The sequence below is a fragment of the Cyprinodon tularosa genome, unplaced genomic scaffold (assembly GCF_016077235.1).
Source record: "Cyprinodon tularosa strain WSP-4 unplaced genomic scaffold, ASM1607723v1 ctg181, whole genome shotgun sequence".
Lineage (NCBI taxonomy): Eukaryota > Metazoa > Chordata > Actinopteri > Cyprinodontiformes > Cyprinodontidae > Cyprinodon > Cyprinodon tularosa.
Genome location: NW_024038614.1, coordinates 1,285,001 through 1,309,789, shown reverse-complemented (window position 1 = coordinate 1,309,789; position 24,789 = coordinate 1,285,001). Strand labels below are relative to the sequence as shown.

Here is a 24,789-nt window from a genome sequence, read left to right as displayed (position 1 = left end):
CTTCTTGCATCTCTTGCTTTGCTCCATCATCATAATGTCAACATGGTAGAAATCAAATGTATGAGAAGAAGCAACCCCCCCTCCCTCTGAGTCATCAGCATCTCCTCCAGTCTGCATCATTTCCTCTAAAGGTAGACGTTTTGCCTGCAGCTCCTTGCACTGTTGATGGTCATCATTAGCAGCAGGCTGTCTCTGCAATCCCTTCAATTCTCCGTGTTTCATTCATGATTAAAAATCTGTATTCCACAAGAAATATGGAAAGATTTAATAATTTCTTAATTTTCCATAAATGGTGTTAAATCATGTTCAACAGGAAAGAAAGATTAACAAGGTGAAATAATCAGGTTGCCCAAGTTTATGTTTCTGGCATTTGCCCCATCCTGACTACACATTTCAGGTCAGTCTTCGGAGTTTCACATAGTTTATATCACAGCTTTGCTGTTTTTTATTCAGACAGTAAATAAAGTGTCAAGGTATTTGCAGCAAAAAGTCCCTTTTTTTTACACTACAACACCAGACAGTCTTCAGAGCTTCTCAGACATTGAGAGCCATTGAAGAGTCATGCGGAGGTTTTGCATGGTTATGCATCTGCTTGTTGACATTTTGCATGACGGTTTCAGACCTCATGGTGTTAATTATCCAGTTAATGTGGAGATTTTTCAAATTCTGCTCTCTGCTGTGTTTTTTTTTTTTGTACTTTTGTAGTTCACTTTTGTTTCCAGCTGTTTATTTTTTGAATATTCTATGCACACGTGCAAGCAGTGAAGCAAGCAAAAAAAATCCCATGAACTGAATAAACACTTATTTTTCATTTATGCATCTGTTCAAACCATCCCCAAGTTGTGAGTTTAATGGAACATTGAAGCTGATGTTTTTTTCATGCATGCCAGCGATTCAAGTGAGCATCTAAGAAGCAGTAGTGCCATGCATGCTGTTTCCACTGTGCATGGGTGCTGGTAGACCAGAGATAAGGAGAGGAAGATTCAGGCCCGCTGGATGAGGAGTAAAAAGAGAGAGAGAGGTGCTGTGGCTTTAAGGTGATAAATTTCCACAATAGAAGTAAACATCTGCTGCCAAGTAGCTCTATTGGTCCTCCAACTCTCAAGAGGAAGGCAATAACCAGCAATAAGCAGGTCAGCTGCTGCCCACATCCGGACCAGAGGTTTCAAATCTGCAGACCACTTAATGTGTTTAAGGTTGGCTTTTACGGCAAAGTGGTGGAGGAAGAACTCAGATTCATTACGGATTTTGATTGAAAAGAAGGGAACATTAGCCTTGCATTAAATAAGCGCCAATATTCAGCTCATTTTAAAGCATACTTTGCTTAAAGGCACAATTTTTTTATTTTAAACACTGGCTATTGTAAAAGCATCCAAGCCTTATTTACTAAATGGATAAAATATAAATGTTTCAAGTTGGAAAAATAGCTTTTGCAAGTGATGTCCATTTATCTGAAATCAGAAATGTTTACACACACACAGTGGGGAGGAAATCTAACATCAAACCTCTGACCCTCTGATTGCCAGATGGCTTCCGCTTCCGCTGAGCAAAGCTTTAATATGAAAGGCGTATACAAAACAGGCTGTGGTTATGAAGCAAAAAGAAAAAAAATGTTTGCACCATCTTAGAACCACCTTTTGATGTTATCAGCTGAGTTTCTGCCAGCTCTTTAAAACAACAGAATAACATTTTTACCAGTCCTTCTAATCAAAATATCCTTAAACTCATGTTGCTGCCAAGGTGAAGCATAATCATGCATAATGCTAGAATCACCGTGCCAAGATCATAGGTTTGATCTCAACTTTGGTAGGGACACTATTGGTCTTAAGTGGAATTGGTCTGATGCCATTGGTCCTATGCATTATGCATGCTCTTATTTTTATTTTTTTTAAGCTAGCATCGGGGAGCATTTCGTTTAAAGAGAAAACAGCATTTTTTGCTACATTTATACAAATGTTATAAGCATTACACACACAAGATGCTGTTTATCAATGTTTGAAGCATCAGTGGCTCGGAATAATGTAAAATTGGGACGACTAAACACTTTGAAAAGGGTAACTTTTAAACTTACCAGTGTCCAAGACTGAAGGTAAATATGTGCCTTTTTAAAATATTGTATCTGTATTTATCCAATGTTTCCTTTTGAAGAATTAGAATTGTGCAGAGGTAAACAGAGGTAAAACCCACTCTTATTTATTTTTTTTAATCTGATATGCTGATATTCTCTTTATTGTTAAACAAAGCAAATAACATATTCAAGGGACTGCAAATAGATTTATTGTAGTTACATAGGCACGGGAACTATAAGAGGAACTGTCACAGAGCATTTAAAATATTGACTTCAATATACAAGTTGTAAGAAAAGAAGCGACTGCTGCAACAACGCTGTATTGTAAGTTATAAACATGTTGTTCACATAGAATTATTGGTAGTAACAAGTAGGTCAGGCCAAAATTTTGGTCGGGACATGTCCCCATGGGTCCTCTGCAAACCTACACCGATGCACTGTGCTGCATTGTGGGTATGATGAGTTCAGGAGGATGAGAAGTGGCATTTTTTTTCTATCCCATGCATCATTTCCATCAGCTTAGGGGAGAGCAGGACTAATTCCCTCACATGAGCTCTAACTCCCTCCAGCTCCTCCAGAGTTACCATTGGGCCTCTACCATCTGAGACATTTTACCCGTATAGACTGTGCTTGGGTTTCCAGTGACTGCTTTAGCTTGATTTCATTTAGTATAATCAGCATAAAGGAGGCTGATAGCAGAACTGTACTTTAGAGATTTTATCTCTAAACTTTGTGTTCATGTGTCACATTAAATCCCAATAGAATACTGTTAATATAGAAGTTATGTCCCCCTGAAGGCAGCTGCGTCTAGGAACTTCCCTTCCGGTTCTTTTCCTGGGAGCAATTATTTACTACTCTTAACTCAAACTGGGTAAAACCATATAAAAAAGGACTATAAAAACAGGAGTAAAACAAAGTAACAGCGTTTATTCCAGTTCAGGTCGTTACAGGACAGAGAAATGGCTTGGAGTCATAACAACATTAAAAAGTTTTTTCATGATTTTTTTTATTAATAATCCAAACATTAAGAATGAATATTTCAAGGCTGTAATTATTAGTTTAACTTTTTTAGTAGAATTTGGGTGCTTTTCACCCAGATCATGACAGCATATGTTTGAAATTAGTCAATTAAACTGCTTAAAATAGAAATAATAAAAAAAATATCTGCCAGCAGCAATATAAATACTGACTTTTACCCCCTGTTTGTGAACTTTAGGGGTTATTTTGCTATACAAATTATCTTTTTTTTTTTTTTTTTTTTTTTTTTACAGTGTCCTGTCTGGCAATGTGGCAATAAGAATAATTGTCTTGATGCCAAAAAGAGCCCAACAGATTTGACTTTCACAAGTGAGGCAGTATGGCAATTGCCATATTGCTCCACTTGTTTCATGCATATAAATTGCTTTATTATAATTATGCAGGGAGTTTTACAGTTTATATGGACACTGCAATGTAAATAGAGCAGAAAAACAGAAGAAGAAAAAGGAAAATATTAAAAAAGAGAAAAGATGAAAGAGGAGATAGAAAGGAGACAATGACAAAACATTTTCAGTCTGCTTCATCACCTGTAACGAGATGAAAAAAGAGCAGCACAACCGAAAGACATGGTACGAGACATACAATAAAGCAACACCTTGAAACTATCGCTAAAGTAGTATTATTTAGTCTGACATGTACTCTGTGTTACCTGAATATATGAATGTGGGCTTTCTGTATGGAAGTGAATCTCTGAGTACCTGGATCCATACAAATTATACTATACAAATTATCTAAAAATATTCCCCTGAAACTGCTTAGGAGTAAGAATTAGAAAAGAAAAGAGTGGTCTCCAGAAATTGGAATGAAAAATTCAGCAAAAGAAGGTTTTGGTTTGAAACTTTTGCACAAAACTATACAAGCAGAGAGGAATGAAGTATGAAAATGTCTGTGTTCTGCTTGGGGAGTTTTCATGACCTTACAGCTGATTTAGATGCAGGTCCAGCTTATTCACCGCCACTCCTGAAGACACGTAGCCAAACCTCCAGCTGTCACAAAGCATCAGACAGCACAGGGCTGCACACTGAGCAACAGATGAACTCCTATAATGGTCCACTCTGCGTGCCCACACGCTGGAGCGGCCCCCGGGCGAATCAAACTGAGCAAGAACAGGATGTCTGCTGTGTGTCTGTGTGACTCAACCTGCAGACGATCCTGGTGGGAGACAGCGGCGTGGGCAAGACCTCTCTGCTGGTTCAGTTTGACCAGGGCAACTTCATCCCGGGGTCATTTACCTCCACCGTGGGCATCGGATTCACTGTAAGTAAGGCCCCCACCCAAACACTGCTTCCTCTTATGCTGTTCTTAACCTTAGTGAGAAGGACATGTCACTCCGCCGTGCTGTTTGTTATTAAATCGTGACGTATCAGCAGATCTGATGCCCTCAGTGTGACAGCATGAATCAGTGGTGCTCTCCTCTTTTTTTATTTTTTTTCACTGCATTCATTACAATCCCTAACAGTGCATTAGAGGAGAATGATTATGGTCAATAAACTCATCGCTGAGATTAAATTAAAGGGAAGAGAGCAGCTAATGAATGTCAGAGCTGAGCTGCTTACAGCAGGAGACGTGTAACAAAGTTGTGCCAGTCTGAGCTGATTTTATGCTCGGTGACAAGTTTTAGGTGGGAGATGATGGGCGAGGGACACTGACACACGGTGAGACGGAGTCGGGCAAGTAGGGGGGGGGGTGTTTGGGGAGAGATTAATCTGCTGTGACACTGAAAAATCTGTGACCGTCACAAATGAAAGGGAAAAGAATCAGCGAGGAGCTGTGAAATTGGTTTGCCATTTTACATTAGCATATGTTGATGCCTATACAGTAAGTGTGTGATTCAAGGGTTGTGGCGAAAAAACAGAGAGAGAGTTCTGCTGGAAATAAAATACTTTGATGTGTTTAATCCAGTTGGATTTAAAGTCAAAGCTTGAAAGAGAGTTTGATCGTAGTTATTGTGAAGTCTTCAGGTGTCGTTTATGATCATCAAAGCCCCTGAAAAGGGAAACTCTTCCATGGCTGATCCAAGATGCTCTCTGCTTCAAAACATTTCTTATTCTTAACATTTAAGACTTTTTTTGCCTCAAATTTTAGTTGTTTTCCTGTTCAGTTCAGAGGTGGAAAGTCACCCTAAACCCGCACCCCAAGGCACTAGCACCCAAGGCAACTGCCCATATAGACCACAGGTTCTTAGTTAAGATTAATTTTTTATTGCTTTAGATAAATAAGGGGAGGAAAATTGGAAGTTAATTATTATGCAATTCTAAACCTGCAAAAAAATGGCCTGAAATGGAACCTTTTGCTGCCTTCAGAACAATTTTCTGTGACTTAAAACCTCTGTTATACAAGTTTTCCCACCAGCACAAGCAGTTAAAACACTTTTTACATTCAAATATAATCTGTTATGAAAAGGTTTGCCCAATATATCCAACTGTTATCATCAGACTTTTGCAAGTATCATTTAGGTTTCTTACTAGTATTTATCAATAGGTCCAGATTCAGGTCTCAGACAAAAACCGTTAAGTTGGCAAAGAAACTCTAAAATCAAGTCCAAACTCTGAAACTCCAAAGTCCTTTCAATTTGTTCTGGAACTCTGTTAGACTATATATTACATCTACACAATGTGCTCTTTATTTATTTATTTATTTATTTATTTATTTATTTCTATTCATCTCAAAAAGTGATGAAATCAGTGCAGCTGAGCTTATTCAACTTTAAATGTCAGACAAAGCTGACTGTCTGGGATTCCCTGCATATTTTATTTGCAGATTGCATTTCAAGAAATTGTTTTTGGTAGTGTATTTGTCTTTAGCTGTTTTACTCAATCTGGTGAATTAGTTTGTATTTTGGCTAAAATATTAAATACGAAATATCTATATCTATATTTTTATCTTGCTTTTTAAGGTCACATGACCATTAATGAAATTAAAGTAACCATGAAGAATGTAGTGATGGAGATATGTGCTTGTTTTTCCTGAGATGCTGAATGTGTTTTAACATACTGCTCTGAATTTATTATGAAAAATGTAATATGTTGTAAATATGTATGAACTTCCTGTGGTTTGGCTGCTACCTTGGCCAGGTCTCTCTTGAAAAAGAGATTCTGAATCTCAATGGGACTTCCTGGTTAAATAAAGGTTAATAATGAATGACCCCAAAGCACTTTACATTCAGTTGTTCGTCCAAACACTTATAGTGGTAAACTACACTGACAGAAGTGAGGCTGCCGTACACAAACACCATCGGACAAAGCAGCCAATAGGGGTTTTAGTAATTTGCATCAACAACTGAGGTGTCAGAGCTGGATTTCTTTCTTTTTACTAGTATTAGTTGGATTTTATTTTATTGCTCAATACATTTTCTTTATCAAATACTCAGTGACAGCTGTACTAATCCAAGCATCCTGTTGTTAACCCTCCGCTTATAGCAGTGTCGGATTCCTCTGCTTGGAAATTACATTTATTTTTGTTAGTAATGTTTTTTAAAAACATGATTGCAAATCAAATACTAGAGGCTCTACTGTGGAACATTAAAGTGCTTAAAATCAATCAATATCAGTAACTTCATGCAATTATTTTAAAGGTATAGTGGAGGATGTTTTTTTCTTTCTGGGTGGCTCATAGTCCTCCTAATTGTCAATCATTCTGGTGATATGTTTACGTAAGGCCGTCCTATGTGCCCGTCCACATTTTTATTTACCGGTGGTGAGTCTGACATAGTGGAAAAATAGCAAATCTTCTTTTGAAAAGTAAGCTTGTATGAGTGATGCAAAAAGCAACTTTTAAACAGAGCTTGCACAGGGAGAAATAGGTTCACAGTCGTTTAATAGGCGTTCCATCTCGGGAGCGGGTACAGGGTTGTGCATGTGATTTTTTATTTTTTTTTTAAGTGAAGAGGGCGGGTCTTTTCAAAAGCTTGCAGAAATCCTCCATTATACCTTTAATAGAGACATCTTTAAAGAGTCAGCTCTCCTCTGAGGCTCTACTGACTTGTTTCTATGAGGGGATTTAAATTCAGCCTTTTACCGGCATGGATTATTTAGCATTTCTTTTACTATTCATTTATTATTCATAGTTATTTTAATGGGAAAAACACCTTTAATGATGCTTGGTTGCTCTTTAGGATGGAATTTAACAATGTTGCAATCTAAACCCTATTTTAATCTGGCTCTATTTGCATCCTATCCCCTTTCATCTTTTAGGACTGTTTAGGGCTTACGATGGAAACCTAAACTATTTAAGGTTTTAGCCCAACAGAACCTTAGTAAACGATGATAATCCAGGTAAAAACAAGTCAAATTTCCAGTTGAATTTGGAGAAACAAAGCCCCACCACTGAATAGTAACAAAGCCAGACGTTTGTCTTTCAGATTATTTGATACCTGGATTTGCTTTCTACACATTCTTACATTTTTTTAACTGTCTTTCAATAGTTTTTAACTATTTGGGCCATATGTCAAATCAAATGTAAGATTTGTTTTTATCAATTAAGGAATATTGGTTAACATAGTGGGCTGCTCAGTGGCGCAATGGGTAGCACTGCTGCCTTGCAGCAAGAAAGTTTTGGGTTTGATTCCCAGCATGGAGTTTGCATGTTCTCCCAGAGCATGGGTTCTCTCCAGGTACTCTGGCTTCCTCCCACAATCCAAAAAAACCAAGAAAACATGACTATTAGGTTAGTTGGCATCTCTAAAGTCCCCTTAGGTGTGAGTGTGAATGGTTTTTTGTCTATGTCTTACCCTGCAATGGACTGGCGACCTGTCCAGGGTGTACTCCGCCTCTCGCCCCTAGTCAGATGGAGATAGGCACCAGCACCCCTCGTGACCCCACTTGGGATAAGCTTGTTAGAAAATGGATGGTTAACATAGCACGTTATATAAGCTGAGAATGAGATGGTTATCAATGGCTTTATTTCATTTTTACAAAGATTAATATGGATTTTGCATGCTTAAAACACATTCCACATGCCTGAAATGTAGATGCAGATGTTTTGTGTTCTTACTCTGAGAACTAACATGTCACGTTGGGCACAATATTAACTAAAGGTTCTGTAGAAAACGAAACAAAAAAAACCATGCTTAGTCTGTGAGGTGATTACCCCTGTGCTCGGAAACTCTTTCAGCTCTGATCAGGTTTCATAATTTGGATGGGTCGGTCATTAGTGTTTGGTTGTGCAGAGGCATAAGACATCACTATAAAACTTCAGATCTTATTTAATATTATTTTGTCTTGTCTTTCAACCTTTAACATATAAATCCAGGGCCTCCAGAGCATCTCGGCCCCTCAGCAGACTGGTACTCTGCCTGTGCCTCTGGGGCCTCCTCTGTTTGTCATTGAGCTCATCCCATGAGCTGCAAGAAGTCAGGAGCTGATATGCATGATGGGGTCGGTTATGTAAGTTAAATGATCTCTGTTCCTTTGTCATTAACACAAAGGAGGAAAAAGGGGGTGATTAAACCGCTAGGGGGAGACAAACGCTGCAAGAAAATATTCATTCACAGGCTTTCATTATAAAAAAAAATGACTGAAAACCATTTTAGATACATGTTATGAAGTGCAGAGGTGGAATAACCGGTTATTAATCGGTGGTGTAAATATGATGAGACTGAAGAGGAGGAGCAGATCACTCTGGTACCCATTGTGTATCATTTGGGTCAGATATGACCCCCACCTCTACAGGTGTTGACCTCTCAGCTCCTCTTCCTGCTCCCAGTGACCCCTCCACCTGTAGCAGATGAGTCAGCCAGGAATCTGAGCCCCTCCCTCCCTCTCCTAGAAAAGACGCGCCGCAATAAGCGCGCCCACCGCATCTGTGGCCAGCTCTAATTACCTGCCCACGCCAGGATGCGCCGCTCCGCTCCGCTTCGCCAAAGCGCAGCAATGTTTCCGCCTGCCTGTCATTGCTTCTCCACTGACTGATGCGGACGCGCCACCGCCGCCAAGTTTCTCCACCGCGCGCCTTTTTTTTCTTTTTGTTTTGTTTTGTTTTTTTCACTGTTTAGCTGCAAATCTTTCCTCTTTCTTCCTCCTTCTTAGCCACCCCTCCTGGAAGTGTCTGTTACTGTCTAATACTATGCGATCAGAGGGGCTGGAGGTCGGCGCAGCCCGGGACTGATCAATCTGACGCCGTGCGCCTTTTTCTCTCTTCCTCGGACGCATCTTGGAGGCATCAAAGCTGCGGCTCTCTTTGGCTGTGCCATGTCCACGCGAAAGGCGTCGTTGACGGACAAGCAGGCTAAAAACGGCACGTCAAAATATGTGTTGGAGAGATGCGCCTCTATTAACGAGTACTATGATATTGCTTTCAAGGTGTGTATTTCCGTGTATCTTTGGTTATATATTTTTTTTCCTCATGCATTTTTACTAGAATAACTGGGTGTAGACGCTGCATTAAACATGCATCTGGAGAATGTTGACTATCTGATTGGTCTGCTTTGTGTTATTATCTTTGTTACCAGCAGATGGTGGAGAGATTTTACTGATTCAAATATTTACCAAGGGTGTACTTGTTGCTTCTCTTCTGAATATTTGCTTGGAGACTCAAGCAGACAAGTCAAGTGATCCCTTTGAACAACTGCTTGCTGTTCATCTGACTAATATTTTTGGTGAAATGCAAAGGAAATGCGTGCACAATAGCTTTATCCCGCTGTACCTGTTATTCTTGGATTTATTTTTTATTTTGCAACAAGCTGCAGAGTTGCCTGCAATCATCTTCTCAAATGATTTATTACAAAGCTGACAGTTTTCCAAGAAAATATGTGGAAATAAGTCAGAGTAAGGTTCTAACTGATACAAAAAGCAACTTTATTCCTAATGCTGCTAAAATAATACACTTGGTTAGAGCACCTACAGTAATGATGCAAAATGTTTTATTGAAATGTAAATTTAAACACTTATATATGCTTAAAAAATACTTTCTGATGCTATTTGTGTAAAACATGGCACCTTTGTTCTGTTGTTTTGAAAAAACTAAACAAAACAAAAAATAGTTTCAGTCCAAGGCAGAAACGATCTGAAAAGATTAAACTCTAACATGGCTGCATTTTTGAAAATTATTTATTTATTTAATTATTTTTTACCATGGGTTGGTGTATTAACTTTGGGTGAGCTTCAAAAATGCACAACTGATGATGGAAAATATGTCCATATTCCAGCTAATATCACCCTGTTTACACCATCAACCTGGTGAAGCATGGTGGTGGCAGCGTTATGCTATGGGATGCTTTTCTTTGGTAGGAACTGAAGGGCTGGTTATATTCCCACACCACTGTCGCAGTGATCTTGTCGCAGGTATGATGCTGATATTTTTGATGATATTTTTAATTTATGCCGAATTTTGAAGCGCTCTTGCTGCGTGACGCAAGTTTGTGCGACAATGGAGGGACATGAGGGCGAAAAAGAGCGTGGATCCAGGTGGAAAAGGGTCCCTGCGTTCTTACGCACCTCATTGACCAATCAGAGGCCTCCTGTCTGCGGTCACCTACAATTTTGGAGAGGTGCAGCTGAGTGTCTGTGGAAGGGGCGGGGGCATATCTGTGTTAACTGCGACACACGCAGACGACCTGGTTTTTGAGCATAAACCAGCCTTGAGATTACGACTGGCTTTAAATATAAGATAATCTTAGAATCCAAGAGACTGCAGAAGACCGAAACAACAGGTTTATGTCTTTACATAACCTGGAAGCAGATCCATTTCCTGCTAATTTTTCAGCTTATTCCCTTACCCTATGGCCTCATATGGAGATTTGCTTTGGAAGTTACTTACCTTTCTCTATGCCCCGACCTTTATGAGGTATAATCACCTCAACTGCTTAAAGGACCAGCAGAGGTTTTCTAGAGCAGCCAAAAAAATAGTGTAGCTCTTCTTCAGCATATTTTTACTCAAGTAAAAGTGAAAAAATATATATAGAGAACCCCAAAAGGACTAAATTAATAGTAAAAAAGTATTCCATGAAAAGGCTTCTCAAGCAGTGACAACTAATCATAACATTTGATTAATATTTTAGAAATAATGTAGGCAGTTAGTAAAACCGTTAACATCACAAAACATTTCAGTATTTTAAGGCTGATAATGACTGATAAGCTATGTAAAAAAAAAAAACATTAATATCAGATGTTTAATGCGTAGATGTTTGGACATGGACGACAACATTAGCTGAGCTGTTAGTAGTTAAAGGCCCATTATATTAAATTCAGTTCAATCTGAAATTAAATTGTCAGTTAGAGCTGGCTGATAAATGGACATGCAGCTATTAGCTTCTGATTGGTTGCAATGTTAGACTGATATGAGCGTTTCCCCTTAACACCATGTCTGTAGGTGTTTTTCACAGTTTGCTTTATTAGATCTTTGTGGTCGATCAAGGTGTGACTGGTTCCCCGATATGCAGTTTAGCACTCTAAAAATATTCAAAAACACAGTCCAACTCTGGTAATGATGATATGCCATTTGTTCTTGACGAGACTTTACAGTGAGAAATCATGCAGTCTGAAATCTTTAATCCTCCATTGTGGCCTCTGAAATTTCTTCTTATAGAGCTTAGAAACTGCGAAATGTTTAATCACTGTTCAGGTTTTTACTGTTTAATGTGGATTTTCAGTTTTCTTTAAAGGTCTCTTCAGCCTAAAACACACTTTGAGAATTGGGGTTTGTGTTTCTTTTTAAGAACTTAAATAAATAAAAGAAAAAAAGCTTTCATTTTCCCGTTCTGAGATCTACTTCACCCATAATTAAAAGTACTGGTATTTGGAGATGCATCAGTCAGTCAGAGGTAATCTTGCAGATTTGCTTGGAAAACATGTCAGCTACCGAGAATCATGTTTTTTACAAAACAAATAATAACTAAGACCCCCTACTATTTATGGTCTTTAAACTGCTTTATTAGTTTTGTTTGTTTGTATTTTCTAAAGGCTTTAATCAGTGGATTCGGCTTCTTCTTGCCAAAACCTATTATTGGTTTTCTTCTGATTATTTTATGCTTCTTGGATTAGAAGATATGAAAGAAGCTGCAGGTTTGAATCAATTAGAAGGAACAACAGATTCTTTTTTCAAAGTATGTGATATTGGCTGACGGTTTTCAGATAGAAGAAGGTGACGTTTCATCGCTTTGATGCATTTAATTCTTAAGAAAAAAAACGATTTTTCAGTGTTTGAGCCGCTCATTAAAAGGTATTGATATGTCTGACTGGCACCACCAATAGTTTGTGTTTTTATCTTCAATTAATTGAAATTTTAGAATCAGATTTTTCAGTAGTTAAGGAAGTTTTCATCCTCTGGAAGATCAATTAGTGCATCTCTGCTTAAAGCATCAGTGTACCTTGATACTGACAACTAAGCCAAATATCAAACAGTTTTATCCCAGTTGTTTAATCTGTGTTTTATTTTTTTCCCCCTAGTTTAGAAAATTATTTCTGCTCGCCATTCTTTGTTGCTATACGGTTCATTCCACTAACCAGATATAACCTGTCACCCTTGTTCTTTGATGGCCGGGTTTCTCTAGGTGATGCTGCTCGGAGATTCTGCTGTGGGGAAGACGTGCATCTTGGTGCGCTTTAAAGACGGGGCATTTCTGGGAGGCAACTTTATTGCCACCGTCGGAATAGACTTTAGGGTGAGAAAGATGCTTCAGAAAAGTTACCGCTGATTTGTATGAACCAGTTCTGTGCTTTTACTTGTTCCTCTTGTCAGGTAAAATGTTTTTTTTTTCAATCACATGTCCAAAAACAACAAGTGGCAGGAGTGCCATCGGCCCAATTAGCGCCTGTTTCCACGCTGAACGCTTCATCACTCTGCCACGATGGCACCAAATGTACAAATCCTGTCGCCAAGCAGTCAAGTTCACAGACCACTTGTGCTGCTAGGAGCTTTGGACGGCTTCATAAATGTCTTGGCAGATGCCTGCCCACGTCTCAGTCTCCTGGAAAGATTTGGCCGTGGCTCAGCTCGGGCCTGAAGGAGTCCCCCTGCTGTCGTTCCGGCTCCTACCCCGTCACATGCATCTGTTGCACAAAGACACATGCAGACACACACATTCAAACAGGAGCCGATGAAGGATTTCAAGCAAATCACTACTGTGTATCATCTTCGTCTGTGCAAGAGGGAACAATAGGTGTCAAGGCCTCAAACTCTACTTCTCCTCCTGTCAGAAAGAACACTTGCACTAATGGCAAGTCAAGTATAGGGGCTCACCCACTGAGCGGGTAGAGTGGTGCATTAGCCAAAGTGATTTTTAGTCTCAATGGAAAGAATGAAACACTATTCATATCTGAAATATTTTTGTAAAAGCCTTAAAATGTCACTTTCACTTATAGCGTAAGAAGTTTCTGCTAAAAAGCCTTTAAAAGGGGGAGGTGACGCTGGTTTACATTGATTTATAAACCCTTATTAATTGATGGTGTTCACAAGTAGGGGTCTAAAGCTGCCTAGTAACAAAGCATTTTGAGATAAACAGTTCAGTCAATATGTTGAGGATCTCCTCTGCACGGTTAGGCAGGCAAGGCAGGCTGTGGCAGCTTTTACATGCTGATCTATTTTGGGCATGGTTCCTTGTAGCAGTTACTCAGCATGCAGGCTGCTCTCGCGTCATAATTGGGGGGAGAAAAAAATGGAAACCCATGGCAACTAATGCAAGGGTTGAGCCATGTTCCCTCCGCCAAGGCAGAGGCTTTAGCAGGTGGCGGCTCTGACTGTCGTCGATATTGTTGTTGAGGTAGTTTGTTCCTGTTTTTTCTTGTTGTGCGGGTAGATTTTTTTTTTTCTTTTGGCCTCTTGCGCATTCAAAGGAAAAGGCAAGGGCTCTTAGTTATGACTTGTCACTGATACGGTGCTTCAGGAAGTGCTTTTGTTCTTGCCCAACTTCCTTTTTCTAAGCGTTTTTGTTTGGGGTTTTTTCTATTGTGGGTTTGTTTTTTCAATCGCAAACTTAGCTGTGACCTGGTTTATGCCTGTAGCAGCAGGTCATGACTGAAAGAAAGCGCAGAATTTCAAAAATGAAGCTGTGGTTCATTTAAAAGCCCTAGAAAAACACTTTGCACGCAGTATTAGAGTGATACAAATTAAAATCTAATGATTAAGATGAAGGGAAAGGATGCATAGACACAAGACCATTTTCAACAAAATGGCGTAAATTTTTTTTTTATCGTTTTTATCTGCTACATGAGAAGTTTTTTGATAAGTAATTGTCTTTTATTTAATCCTAATATTGACACAGCTCTTGTAGAGAATAAACAAAATTATACAGACCAGGAAACTTGGCAGACAGGTCAGGTAGAAAGAGTTAGATTACAACAAAAATATTCTAAGGCAGTGTTTCCCAACCTGTTTTGACTTGTGTTTCCATTGAGCATTTTGTCTTACCAGGACTCCCCCCCTCAGTCAAAAGTATTGATGATTGTCCAAAAGTGGAACGTACAATAACTGATTATAAAACAAAAACTGTTTTACTTAATATTGAGAATTTTATTCTTGGGCATTTTATTTTATTTTTTCCAATATATATATATATATATATATAACATAAATATGTTGCCTGGGAGTTTGCAGGGAATTGAAATTAATACAAAATAAAATCATGATTTGGGAACAAAATACAGAACAAAAATTATAGTCAGACTTACTTAATTAGTTTACTTTTTTAATCGAGACACCTGAGCTGCTCTGATGAGCTCCAAAAGGTCAGTGTGAAAAACAGCTGATCCCTCACTGTTGTCTAGATTCAGTCTGTTCCTCTGCTTGGTTTGAATGTGTGTCACGGTGAACTCTTAGTTTACAATTGGGTCCTCACATAAAAAGACAGATCCCAGCCATAATATATTTTACTACCTAAGAAATAAAATATTTTCATGTACCCCTTGTAATGTACTCATGGACCCCTGGTACGAGTACCCGCAGTTGGGGAATCAGTGCTCTAAGGTTTGATGACCTCACAGGGAACACTTTTGGTCCAACATTCAAATGTTAAAGCGGTATGACAGCAAAGCCTGATCAGAGATTAGGTCTTTTTGGCTTTGAAGAAGGAACGTTGTTTTGTTTTAATGCAACGTAAAACCAATTTCTGGGTTTTAATGACAAAACCCTCAAAATCAAAGTAGGTGTGTATACTTTTGCCTGGTACTGTAAAGCACACAGAAAAAAAACACCACTATGGTTGGAAAAATGCTTCCATGCTTTTGGAAGCAGCCATCCGTAACACCTAGAGGGGCCTCCAACTTTTCCAGCCTGGTTTTTGGGCTACAGGAAATCAAAGGGCACCCCTACAGGGCTGCAGGAAATTAACGGGGGAGTTCGTTGTTATGCTGCCAGCCGTCTTTCTCACTCTCCTTTAATTAAGTCTAATCCCGGGACCTCGTTATTGTGTGGGAGTTGCAAATTACTTTTTTCGCCAGCTTTCAAAGCTACTTTTAGCTGCCTCGTTCTTTCTGCCACACGCTGAGTTGCTGTGCTTTTTTTATTCCAACGTAATGTTTGTCAGCCGCTTCCGTGTCATTTTTCAAACATATGCCAGATTGTCTCTCACTCACAGTCCCTCCTGTTTTCACAGAATAAAGTGGTGGATGTGGACAACCTGAAAGTCAAGCTCCAGGTGAGAGAGTTGTTATCTTTTGTTTGCACCTTTTTTAGCTCATATCAACTCATCTTGCTGATAAATTTGTGACCTAACCTGAACGCTCACCTTAGCTCATCAAGTAGGTTATGTAGAAGTCAGATAAATAGATCAGTGTGAACTTTAAACATAGCTGCCTTACTGCCAGTTTTAATCAAATCCACCCAAGGCTTGTACTCTCCTTTCATCATGACCTGTTCCTTCAACACTGAGGAGGAGGCGACAAAATTAGACTTCCTTCACTGGCTTCAGTAAAACCTCAGCCTCTCTTGCACATGCTTTTCACATGATATATTACTGTCCTAATAAATAGACGCTGACAGTAGCCCTCACAGAAAAGGAAGTGAGACTTAAATGTCTACTGTAACAGAATGTAGCATGCAGGAAATGATGCCGATAAAGATTTGTCTGAAAGCCTCATCCTCATTCCATCTATTATGGTTACTCAAAGGTTTTCAACTAGAGCTCTGACTGATATAGGGGGAGCTTCCTGATAGATAAATTAGCAGCTTCGTTTGAATGAAATCTTCTCTTGTGTTTCTTGTTTTAAAGAGTTGCTCCTTGATATTTAGACCAGAAGGAAACAGGAAGTCATGGATTTCTCCATTATACACAATGTTAAGTTTATCCATTCATCATCTATCCATCCATCTATCCGTACGTCCGTCCATGCATCCACCCAACCATCTGTCCATTTGCCGTCTGTCTGTCTATCCATTAAACCGTCTGTCCATCCATCCATCCATGCATCCGTCCGTCCTTCCATGCATCCGTCCGTCCATCCACCTGTCCATCCATCTATCCATCCATGCATCCGTCTGTCCTTCCATGCATCCGTCCGTCCTTCCATGCATCCATCCGTCCATCCACCTGTCCATCCATCTATCCATCCGTGCATCCGTCCGTCCATCCACCTGTCCATCCATCTATCCATCCGTGCATCCGATGGACCATCCATGCATCCTTCTGTCCATCCATGCATCCGTCTGTCCTTCCATCTATCCATCCATCCATCCATCCATCCATCCATCCATCCATCCATCCATCCATCCATCCATCCATCCATCCTTTCGGTGCATTAATTTCATAGGAATTTGTTAGAAGTATTGGTAATTGTAGCGTTGCTGATTTTGTTGAACATATTAATTTATTGACATGTCACTTGTTCCCCTCTGTAAATAAAAAACATAATTTAGCATTAAATTTTTTTTTTTTTTCCTGAATTAATTAGCCTGAGCTTATATTAATGTTATAGAAGTTGAATTTATTTTAAGATGTGTTATTTATATCTTTACCTTCCTGCCAGTCAGTAAGAGGGGAAATCTTTTAAAAGTTATAATGGAAACAAGTTTTGATGTTTACTTTGATTAGTGTTTTCATTTAAATTTCAGTGTCACATTTAATAAATAATTTGCTGTAACGATAATGTTATAACTCTTTATCAAGCCATTGATGCAGGTTTAGTGGTTTATGAATAATTCAAACTACTTTCAGTCAGATGTACAATTACCATCCAAACATTTAGAGTTTCCAGACAGTCTGTGATGTTACATGTCTGACATCCTGCTGGTGAGACAGAGATCCACATTTATCTCATGGGTTTCACAGGATTTCTGTCAGATTTCTGTCAGATTGCAGTCAGTTTTACTACAGCATTTTATTTTCCTATGATTCCAGAGAGAATATATATATATATATATATATATATATATATATATATATATATATATATATATATATATATATATATATATATATATATACATACAAAACTGTTTTCTCACCCCTCGTGGGGTGGTATGTGTCATCCTCAAGCTCGGGTCCTCTACCAGAGGCCTGGGAGTTTGAGGGTTCTGTGCAGTATCTTAGCTGTTCCTAGGACTGCGCTCTTCTGGACAGAGACCTCTGATGTTTTACCTGGAATCTGCTGTAGCCACTCTCCCAGTTTGGGGGTCACAGCTCCCAGTGCTCCAATTACCACTGGCACCACTGCTGCTCTTACTTTCCACATCTTTTCTAGCTCCTCCTTCAGTCCTTGGTATTTCTCAAGCTTCTCGTGTTCTTTCTTCTTGATGTTGCTGTCGCTTGGGATTGCCACATCTATCACTACTGCCTTCTTCTGCTGTTTGTCGATCAACACGATGTCTGGTTGGTTAGCCATCACCTGTTTGTCAGTCTGGATCTTGAAGTCCCATAGGATCTTAGCTCGGTCATTCTCAACTACCTTAGGAGGTGTCTTCCATTTTGACCTTGGGACTTCCAGCCCATACTCATGGCAGATGTTCCTGTACACTATGACAGCTACCTGGTTGTGGCGTTCCATGTATGCACTTCCTGCCTGCATTTTACACCCCGCTGTTATGTGCTGTATTGTTTCAGAGGCATCTTTGCACAGTCTGCATCGGGGATCCTGCCTGGTGTGGTAGACCCTGGCCTCTATTGATCTTGTACTGAGTGCCTGTTCTTGTGCTGCCATGATTAGTGCCTCTGTGCTGTCCTTCAGTCCAGCCTTTTCCAGCCACTGGTAGGATTTTTTGATATCAGCCACTTCTTCTATTTGTCTGTGGTATACGCCGTGCAGCGGCTTGTCCCTCCATGATGGTTCTCCTTTCTCTTTCTTGTCCTCACTTTCGGTTTTCTCCTGCCTGAGGTACTCACCAAGCCATTTGTCTTTGGGGGCCATCTTTCTGATGTACTCCTGGATCTTAGTTGTTTCATCCTGGACAGTGGTCTTGACACTCACTAGCCCTCGGCCTCCCTCGCTACGCTTGGTGTACAGTCTCAGAGTGCTGGATTTGGGGTGGAACCCTCCATGCATTGTGAGGAGCTTTCTCGTCTTGATTTCAGTAGCCTCTATCTCCTCCTTTGGCCAGTTTATTATACCAGCGGGGTATCTGATGACTGGTAGGGCATATGTGTTGATGGCTTGGATCTTGTTTTTCCCATTCAGCTGACTTTTCAGGACCTGCCTTACTCTTTGTAGGTATTTAGCTGTGGCAGTCTTTCTTGCCATCTCCTCGTGGTTTCCGTTAGCCTGTGGCACCCCAAGGTATTTGTAGCTGTCCTGAACATCTGTTATGTGGCCTTCTGGTAGTTCAACCCCCTCGGTTCTGATCATCTTCCCTCTCTTTGAGACCATGCGACCACACTTGTCCAGTCCGAATGACATCCCAATGTCGTTGCTGTAGATCCTGGTAGCGTGGATCAGTGAGTCGACGTCTCGCTCACTCCTGGCATACAGCTTGATGTCATCCATGTAGAGGAGGTGACTGATGATTGTTCCGCTTCGGAATTGGTATCCGTAGCCAGTCTTTGTGATGATCTGGCTGAGGGGGTTCAGGCCTATGCAGAACAGCAGCGGGGATAGTGCATCACCCTGGTATATGCCGCACTTGATGGTGACTTGTGCTATTGGCTTTGCATTGGCTTCCAGACTTGTTTTCCACAGCTTCATTGAGTTCTTGATGAAGGCTATTAGAGTCCTGTTGATCTTGTACATTTCCAGGCATTCCAGTATCCATGTATGTGGCATTGAGTCATAGGCTTTCTTATAGTCAATCCAGGCAGTGCACAGATTTGTCTGCCTGGTCTTACAGTCTCAAGTGACTGCTCTATCCACTAGTAGCTGGTGCTTGGCTCCTCTGGTGTTGCTTCCTATTCCCTTCTGGGCAGGGTGCATGTATTGAGCCATGTGCCTATTCATCTTAGCCGCTATGATGCCTGACAGGAGCTTCCATGTTGTACATAGGCAAGTTATTGGCCGGTAGTTGGATGGGGTTGTTCCCTTCTGCGGATCCTTCATGATCAGGATTGTCCGTCCTTGGGTTAACCATTCTGGGTGGGTCCCATCCATCAGCAGTTGGTTCATCTGTGCTGCGAGGCGTGCATGAAGTGCAGTTAGTTTTTTCAGCCAGTAGGTGTGGATCATGTCAGGGCCTGGTGCTGTCCAGCTCTTCATACCTGCCGCTCTTTCTTGGACATCTGCCGTTGTAATGGTTACTGGTTCTTGTTCTGGGAGATTGCTGTGATCTGTTCTTAGATCTTCTAGCCACTGAGCATTGGTGTTGTGGGATGCCTCCTTCTCCCATATGTTTCTCCAGTACTGTTCAGTCTCAACCCTGGGTGGATCTGATCTTGAATTACCCTGCCACTGTGAGTACACTTTGGATGGGTTGGTGGAGAACACCTGGTTTATTCTCCTGGCTTCTGCTTCTCCCTTGTATCTCTTTAGGTGGGTGGCCAGGGCAGCGAGTCTTTGTTTGGCAGTTTCCAGAGCCTCAGGAATCAACAGCTTGTTGTACTTAGGTAACCTCTTCCCTACACCTTTCTGCAGGTCTGAGAGCTGACTAACCTCTCTTCGTGTTGCCTTGATCTTGGCTTCCAGCCTTCTTCTCCATGGGGGCTCTGCTTTGTGGCCTGTGGTGTTTATCTTATAGCCAAGCATCTCTAGGATCACTGTAGCTGTGGCGTAGGTCAGCTCATTGGTTTCAGTTATGTCTTTAGTAGGGATAGTATGTAGTGCTGCATTTACATCTTCTAGAATACTCCAGTTGCTATATATATAATATATATATATAATATATATATAATATATATATATATATATGCTATATATATGCTATATATATATATTTACCAGTGAGGCAAACATATTTGTCCTTGCTTATGTTTTCCTAAAGTAAAGCTCCCATTCAACTTATAATTAGTTTATTTAGGGTTACGATGTTTTCCTTGAACTCATAAATATGTGACTCACTGTACTCATTTAGTTTGGGAAATAAAAAAGAGGAAATATTGAAGGAATAAATACCAGCAAGTAGATAAAACTTCCTATGTAATTGCTAATTCTAAGGCATCCATTTGAGCACAACTATTCTGGACTATATGCTAATTCATAATATGCCAAGTATGCAAATTAGATAATGGCTTATGAATGAAATGAAATCAATTTAGATAGGCTCCGAGTCCAATACTGCACGTACAATACATTATTCTTGAAGAAGCATAATGTGAAAATGATCAGACCTACATTGGAATTATTTGATGAAAAGAAGGGGGCAATTCTGGAAGAAAACCTGTCAGAGACAGAAAAAGATCTAAGATCAAAGTATAATCATGTGTTAGAATGTCCTAGTGCAAGTCAAGGTCTAAATATAACTGAGAATGTGTCACAAACATGAAGACTAACATAGAACGTATCTCTAACCTAAATGAGACAAAGTTAATTTGGAATAAAAAAAACTCTTGCAGCTCTAACTGCAGCAAATATGTTTCAAATTTTAACGTATGGAGGCCTGTGTGTCATTTAACACAAACTGTACCGGAGAGCAATGTGGAGACAAAAACACTGTAAAATGCAGTTAGTGCTCCATCGCAATGGTGACAGATGGTGGTGGCAGCATCATGCTGTGGGATGTCTTTCTTAAGTGTGGGTATGTGAGGCTATCACATACCCACAAGACAAAACGTATAAAAACTCCTACTCTGAACTCCTGCACTGGAGAAAAATCCCTATCTAATGATTTTTTTTACTCCACATAAAAGCATAGGTTATAGCATATTTGGTAGTATGATTAGAAAAATGCTCAGCCCATGATCTGTGCTTTCTTTGCTCTTCCATACCATCCATGGTCTGGTTGGGATTAGCTGGGAGGTCTTCCCGTGTCGGATGGCGTGTAATTGTGCTGCTTGTTGTGCAGATCTGGGACACAGCTGGTCAGGAGAGATTCCGCAGTGTAACGCACGCCTACTACAGAGATGCCCAGGGTAACCTTTGCTGTTTATATTTCACTTCGTACTGTGCGTGAGTATGTGTGTGCGTAGCTAATAAGTCAACATGCTCAGCTCATGCATGAATGAAGATGCTGACAGTCAAAGCTGCTGTTCTCTTCGTATTTTACAGCGTTGCTTCTACTTTATGATATCACCAGCAAGCCATCGTTTGACAACATCAGGGTAAGATTCCCTTTTCCTCCAGCTCTCCTCCTCACCCTATCTGTTGGTTTTTTTCTGAATGTTTCCCTCTGTCTCTTCACATGCAAAGCACTAGCTGGGCCAGTAACTTTCCCTCTCAGACCTATTTAGAAATGGCGTGATGCTGTCGTCTGCCTGGCTACACGCTCCCCAGCTTCAGTAATGAAAAGCAATAAAAGCGCTCAAGGATAAGAATGACTCAGTGTCGGCATGATTGATAAGAGCGTGCTCACAATACAACACAGCTCTGGAGAAGAACACGATAAAAGAAGGAGAAAGTGCATTCTTCAAGTGGGGCCGTTTGTTTTGGTAACATCTCCTCTTCTTTCTGTACTTTTAAAGGCTTGGCTGACTGAAATAAAAGACTATGCCCAGAAGGATGTGGTCATCATGTTGCTCGGCAACAAGGTGAGCAAAGCTTCATTTCTTTTTTCTTTTTTTTTTCCCTGTGTGTGTTTTATAAACGATGGAAGGATATTGGTTTCCTTAGCACAGTTTTAACACACTCTTATCACATTCAGGCAGGCATGTGAACGCTTTAAAAGGCAGATTATTCTTCCCCTGTGACACGCATGCATAACTGTGGTTAGCTGATTTCAACAGTTACATGGAAAAATGTAACACTAATATATCGCTGCCTTTAATGATTTCTGCTTATTTTTCTTCTCTTACCCAATTTATATGTTGCAGATCTAAAAAATTCAAAATTTTGAATTATAGTCTCACTCATTAAAAGACAAAAGCTTAACCTACCTATCCGACCTGCCGAATCAAGGATATACTTAAACAGAACCTGTCTGACAGCATGAGGTAGGCTTAAAGATCCCAAAAAGCATCATGCAGCACCCTTAACTAAAGAAATCCAAGAAGAGATTAGAAAAATATACTTATTAGTAATAAGTAATAATAGACTTATTAGTCTAGAATGGATGATGAACACTTTTTCCAAGGTGTTCATACTGCAGCCAACAGTTAGAATAATTATCCACAGATGGAGCAAAGACATAAGATTACTCCTAGAGTACATCAACGGCTCATCCAGGAGGTAATATACAACATGAATGCTCAGCAGGCTTTACTTGCCGGGTTAAGATTAGAGGCCATTTTCAACAGTAAAGGCCCACCGTGTAACTTTTGGCCACTAGGGGCGCTAGACCTGTAATTTTCGCCTCTAGCACCACTAGTAGCTTTTCTTTGAAGCCTTCGAGGTTTCTCTGTCCGTATTTTGCTTCCACTAAACATTGAAAATAATAACAAAGATAAATGACTGTATACTAGGAGCAAAGTGTTAACTTACCTGTCTAATAATAAAGTTGAGAAAAGAGAGTTGGTTTTATATCCGGCTTCCTCTTTCAGCTCGTGCCAACGAACAAACTCTTTTTTAGGATCCACTCTTGTTTTTCCTCACACACAGTCCCTTTCACGTTTTCTCATTAAACTTTTTTATTGCCTCAGCCATGACCAGTAGTCGAGCAGGCGGAAAAATAGTAGAACAAAAGCCTTAGCTCCATGACTATATAAGAGAATGTTGCCATAAAGCCATATGTTCTTCCAGGTCACATGACCTGGCCAATGAAGGGCCCGCTCTTAGCATTGATATCTTCATGCACTGTATATTGGCATGAGGAATCATTTAAAATAACCTATATGCATAAATTCTTTAAGTCACAGATTCCGCAGTGTGGTTTTAAGAAGGAGACTGGTCAAAAATTGCATCCATTGGAGAGCTCCCCCTATGTTGTGAACCCTGTAATGCCAAGTGTAACACTAAAATTTTAGAACTAGACTGTTATGTTGTGATATTCTGGGACCGTTGCTGTCAAGGTTAAGCTTAAGACTGCAAGGGTTATGTGGCAGGACAATGGTCCAAAGCACACCAGCAAGTCCAGCTATGAATGGCTGAGGAAACATAAAGGGTAAATGGTAGGTCCAGTACCTATCAAATGTTTTTCCTACTCCTCCCACACCACTTAAAGTGCCTTTAATGCAAACATTAAGCACAGATATACAGACCTTTGGGGAACCTGGGCTTAAGTGCATTGCTCAAGAGAGCAATGAGATGTTGCAGGAGAGGAAACCCATATCAAACTTTCCATCTAGCTTAAGAGGATGTTTTGAAATGGCCTAGTCAAAGTCTGGACCTCAATATGTGTGGCCATAAATAGGCTGCTCATGCTCCAACACTCTCAAATATTTGCTGAATTGGCTAAAATGTCTTCACATGGATGTAAAAACTATGTCTAGTGATGATAGATACTGGATGGTTTGCCACTAAGGGTGGAACGACTACTTGAAAATTGCATTTTGTTTCAGTCAGGTTGTCTTTGTCTGATATCACACATTAAAGTGTGACAAAAAAAGTACAAACCTATTTCATAACATGCCCCCTCAGCTTCTCTCCTTTTGCTTTAAAGCTCTGAGCCAATTTCTGAGCAGAGCTGAAGGTGCTTTCAAGAGAAAGAAAATTCTTCCCCTCTTTCCATCCAGCAGTCACTGCTTATTTATCCAAAAAGCTCCCTCTGGTGGTTCAGAGAGGACGCATCAAAGGGTCACGGGTGTCACGTAGCAGCAGCTCAGATCTTTTGCTGTGAAGGCAGCAGTACTGGCGGCGTCAGTCTGGGCTGGAGGTGGAGCTGCTGACACCTCATCAGTTCTGACGGAGCCTCGGCTCAGGCAGCCCGGCAGCCAGATTAGGAGGCTGACAGGATGGTGCATCACTGTGACTAATTTTATGGTGAATTTGTGACCCCCTGACTTGTTTGTTTTCTCTCTCACAGTCAGACATGGCTGCAGAACGGGTGGTGAAGACAGAGGATGGAGAGAGGCTGGCCAAGGTAAGATACCTTAAAACATGTCTTTGAACTATCCATCCAAATAAAAAATAAAAACACATATTCAGCACTTCTTTTTTTTTTCCGTTTTAGCAATATGGAGTGCCGTTCATGGAGACCAGTGCAAAGACGGGAGTCAATGTGGAGCTGGCTTTTCTCGCAGTAGCAAAGTAAGTCTTCAGACCACTTTGATCTTTGTTTCACCATATGCACGGATTAAATATCTAATTTTTAAAGTATTAGTCATGACGAGGAGCGCATCACTCCAGGTTCTCTCCAGATTTTCTTAC

The 24,789-nt window shown here is 40.2% G+C and overlaps 1 protein-coding gene across 1 annotated transcript in view; it reads left to right on the top strand.

Moving 5' to 3' along the window:
* The first annotated feature begins 8,849 nt into the window (after positions 1-8,849).
* Positions 8,850-24,789, top strand: part of LOC119781689 (ras-related protein Rab-37-like) — a 22,611-nt gene continuing 6,671 nt past the window's right edge. The window contains exons 1-8 of the mRNA XM_038282239.1: positions 8,850-9,405; positions 12,594-12,704; positions 15,633-15,674; positions 21,395-21,461; positions 21,598-21,650; positions 22,011-22,076; positions 24,446-24,502; positions 24,593-24,669. Of these exons, the coding sequence (XP_038138167.1) occupies positions 9,295-9,405; positions 12,594-12,704; positions 15,633-15,674; positions 21,395-21,461; positions 21,598-21,650; positions 22,011-22,076; positions 24,446-24,502; positions 24,593-24,669 (584 nt within the window). The 5' untranslated portion in view covers positions 8,850-9,294. The remainder of the gene's footprint in view (positions 9,406-12,593; positions 12,705-15,632; positions 15,675-21,394; positions 21,462-21,597; positions 21,651-22,010; positions 22,077-24,445; positions 24,503-24,592; positions 24,670-24,789) is intronic.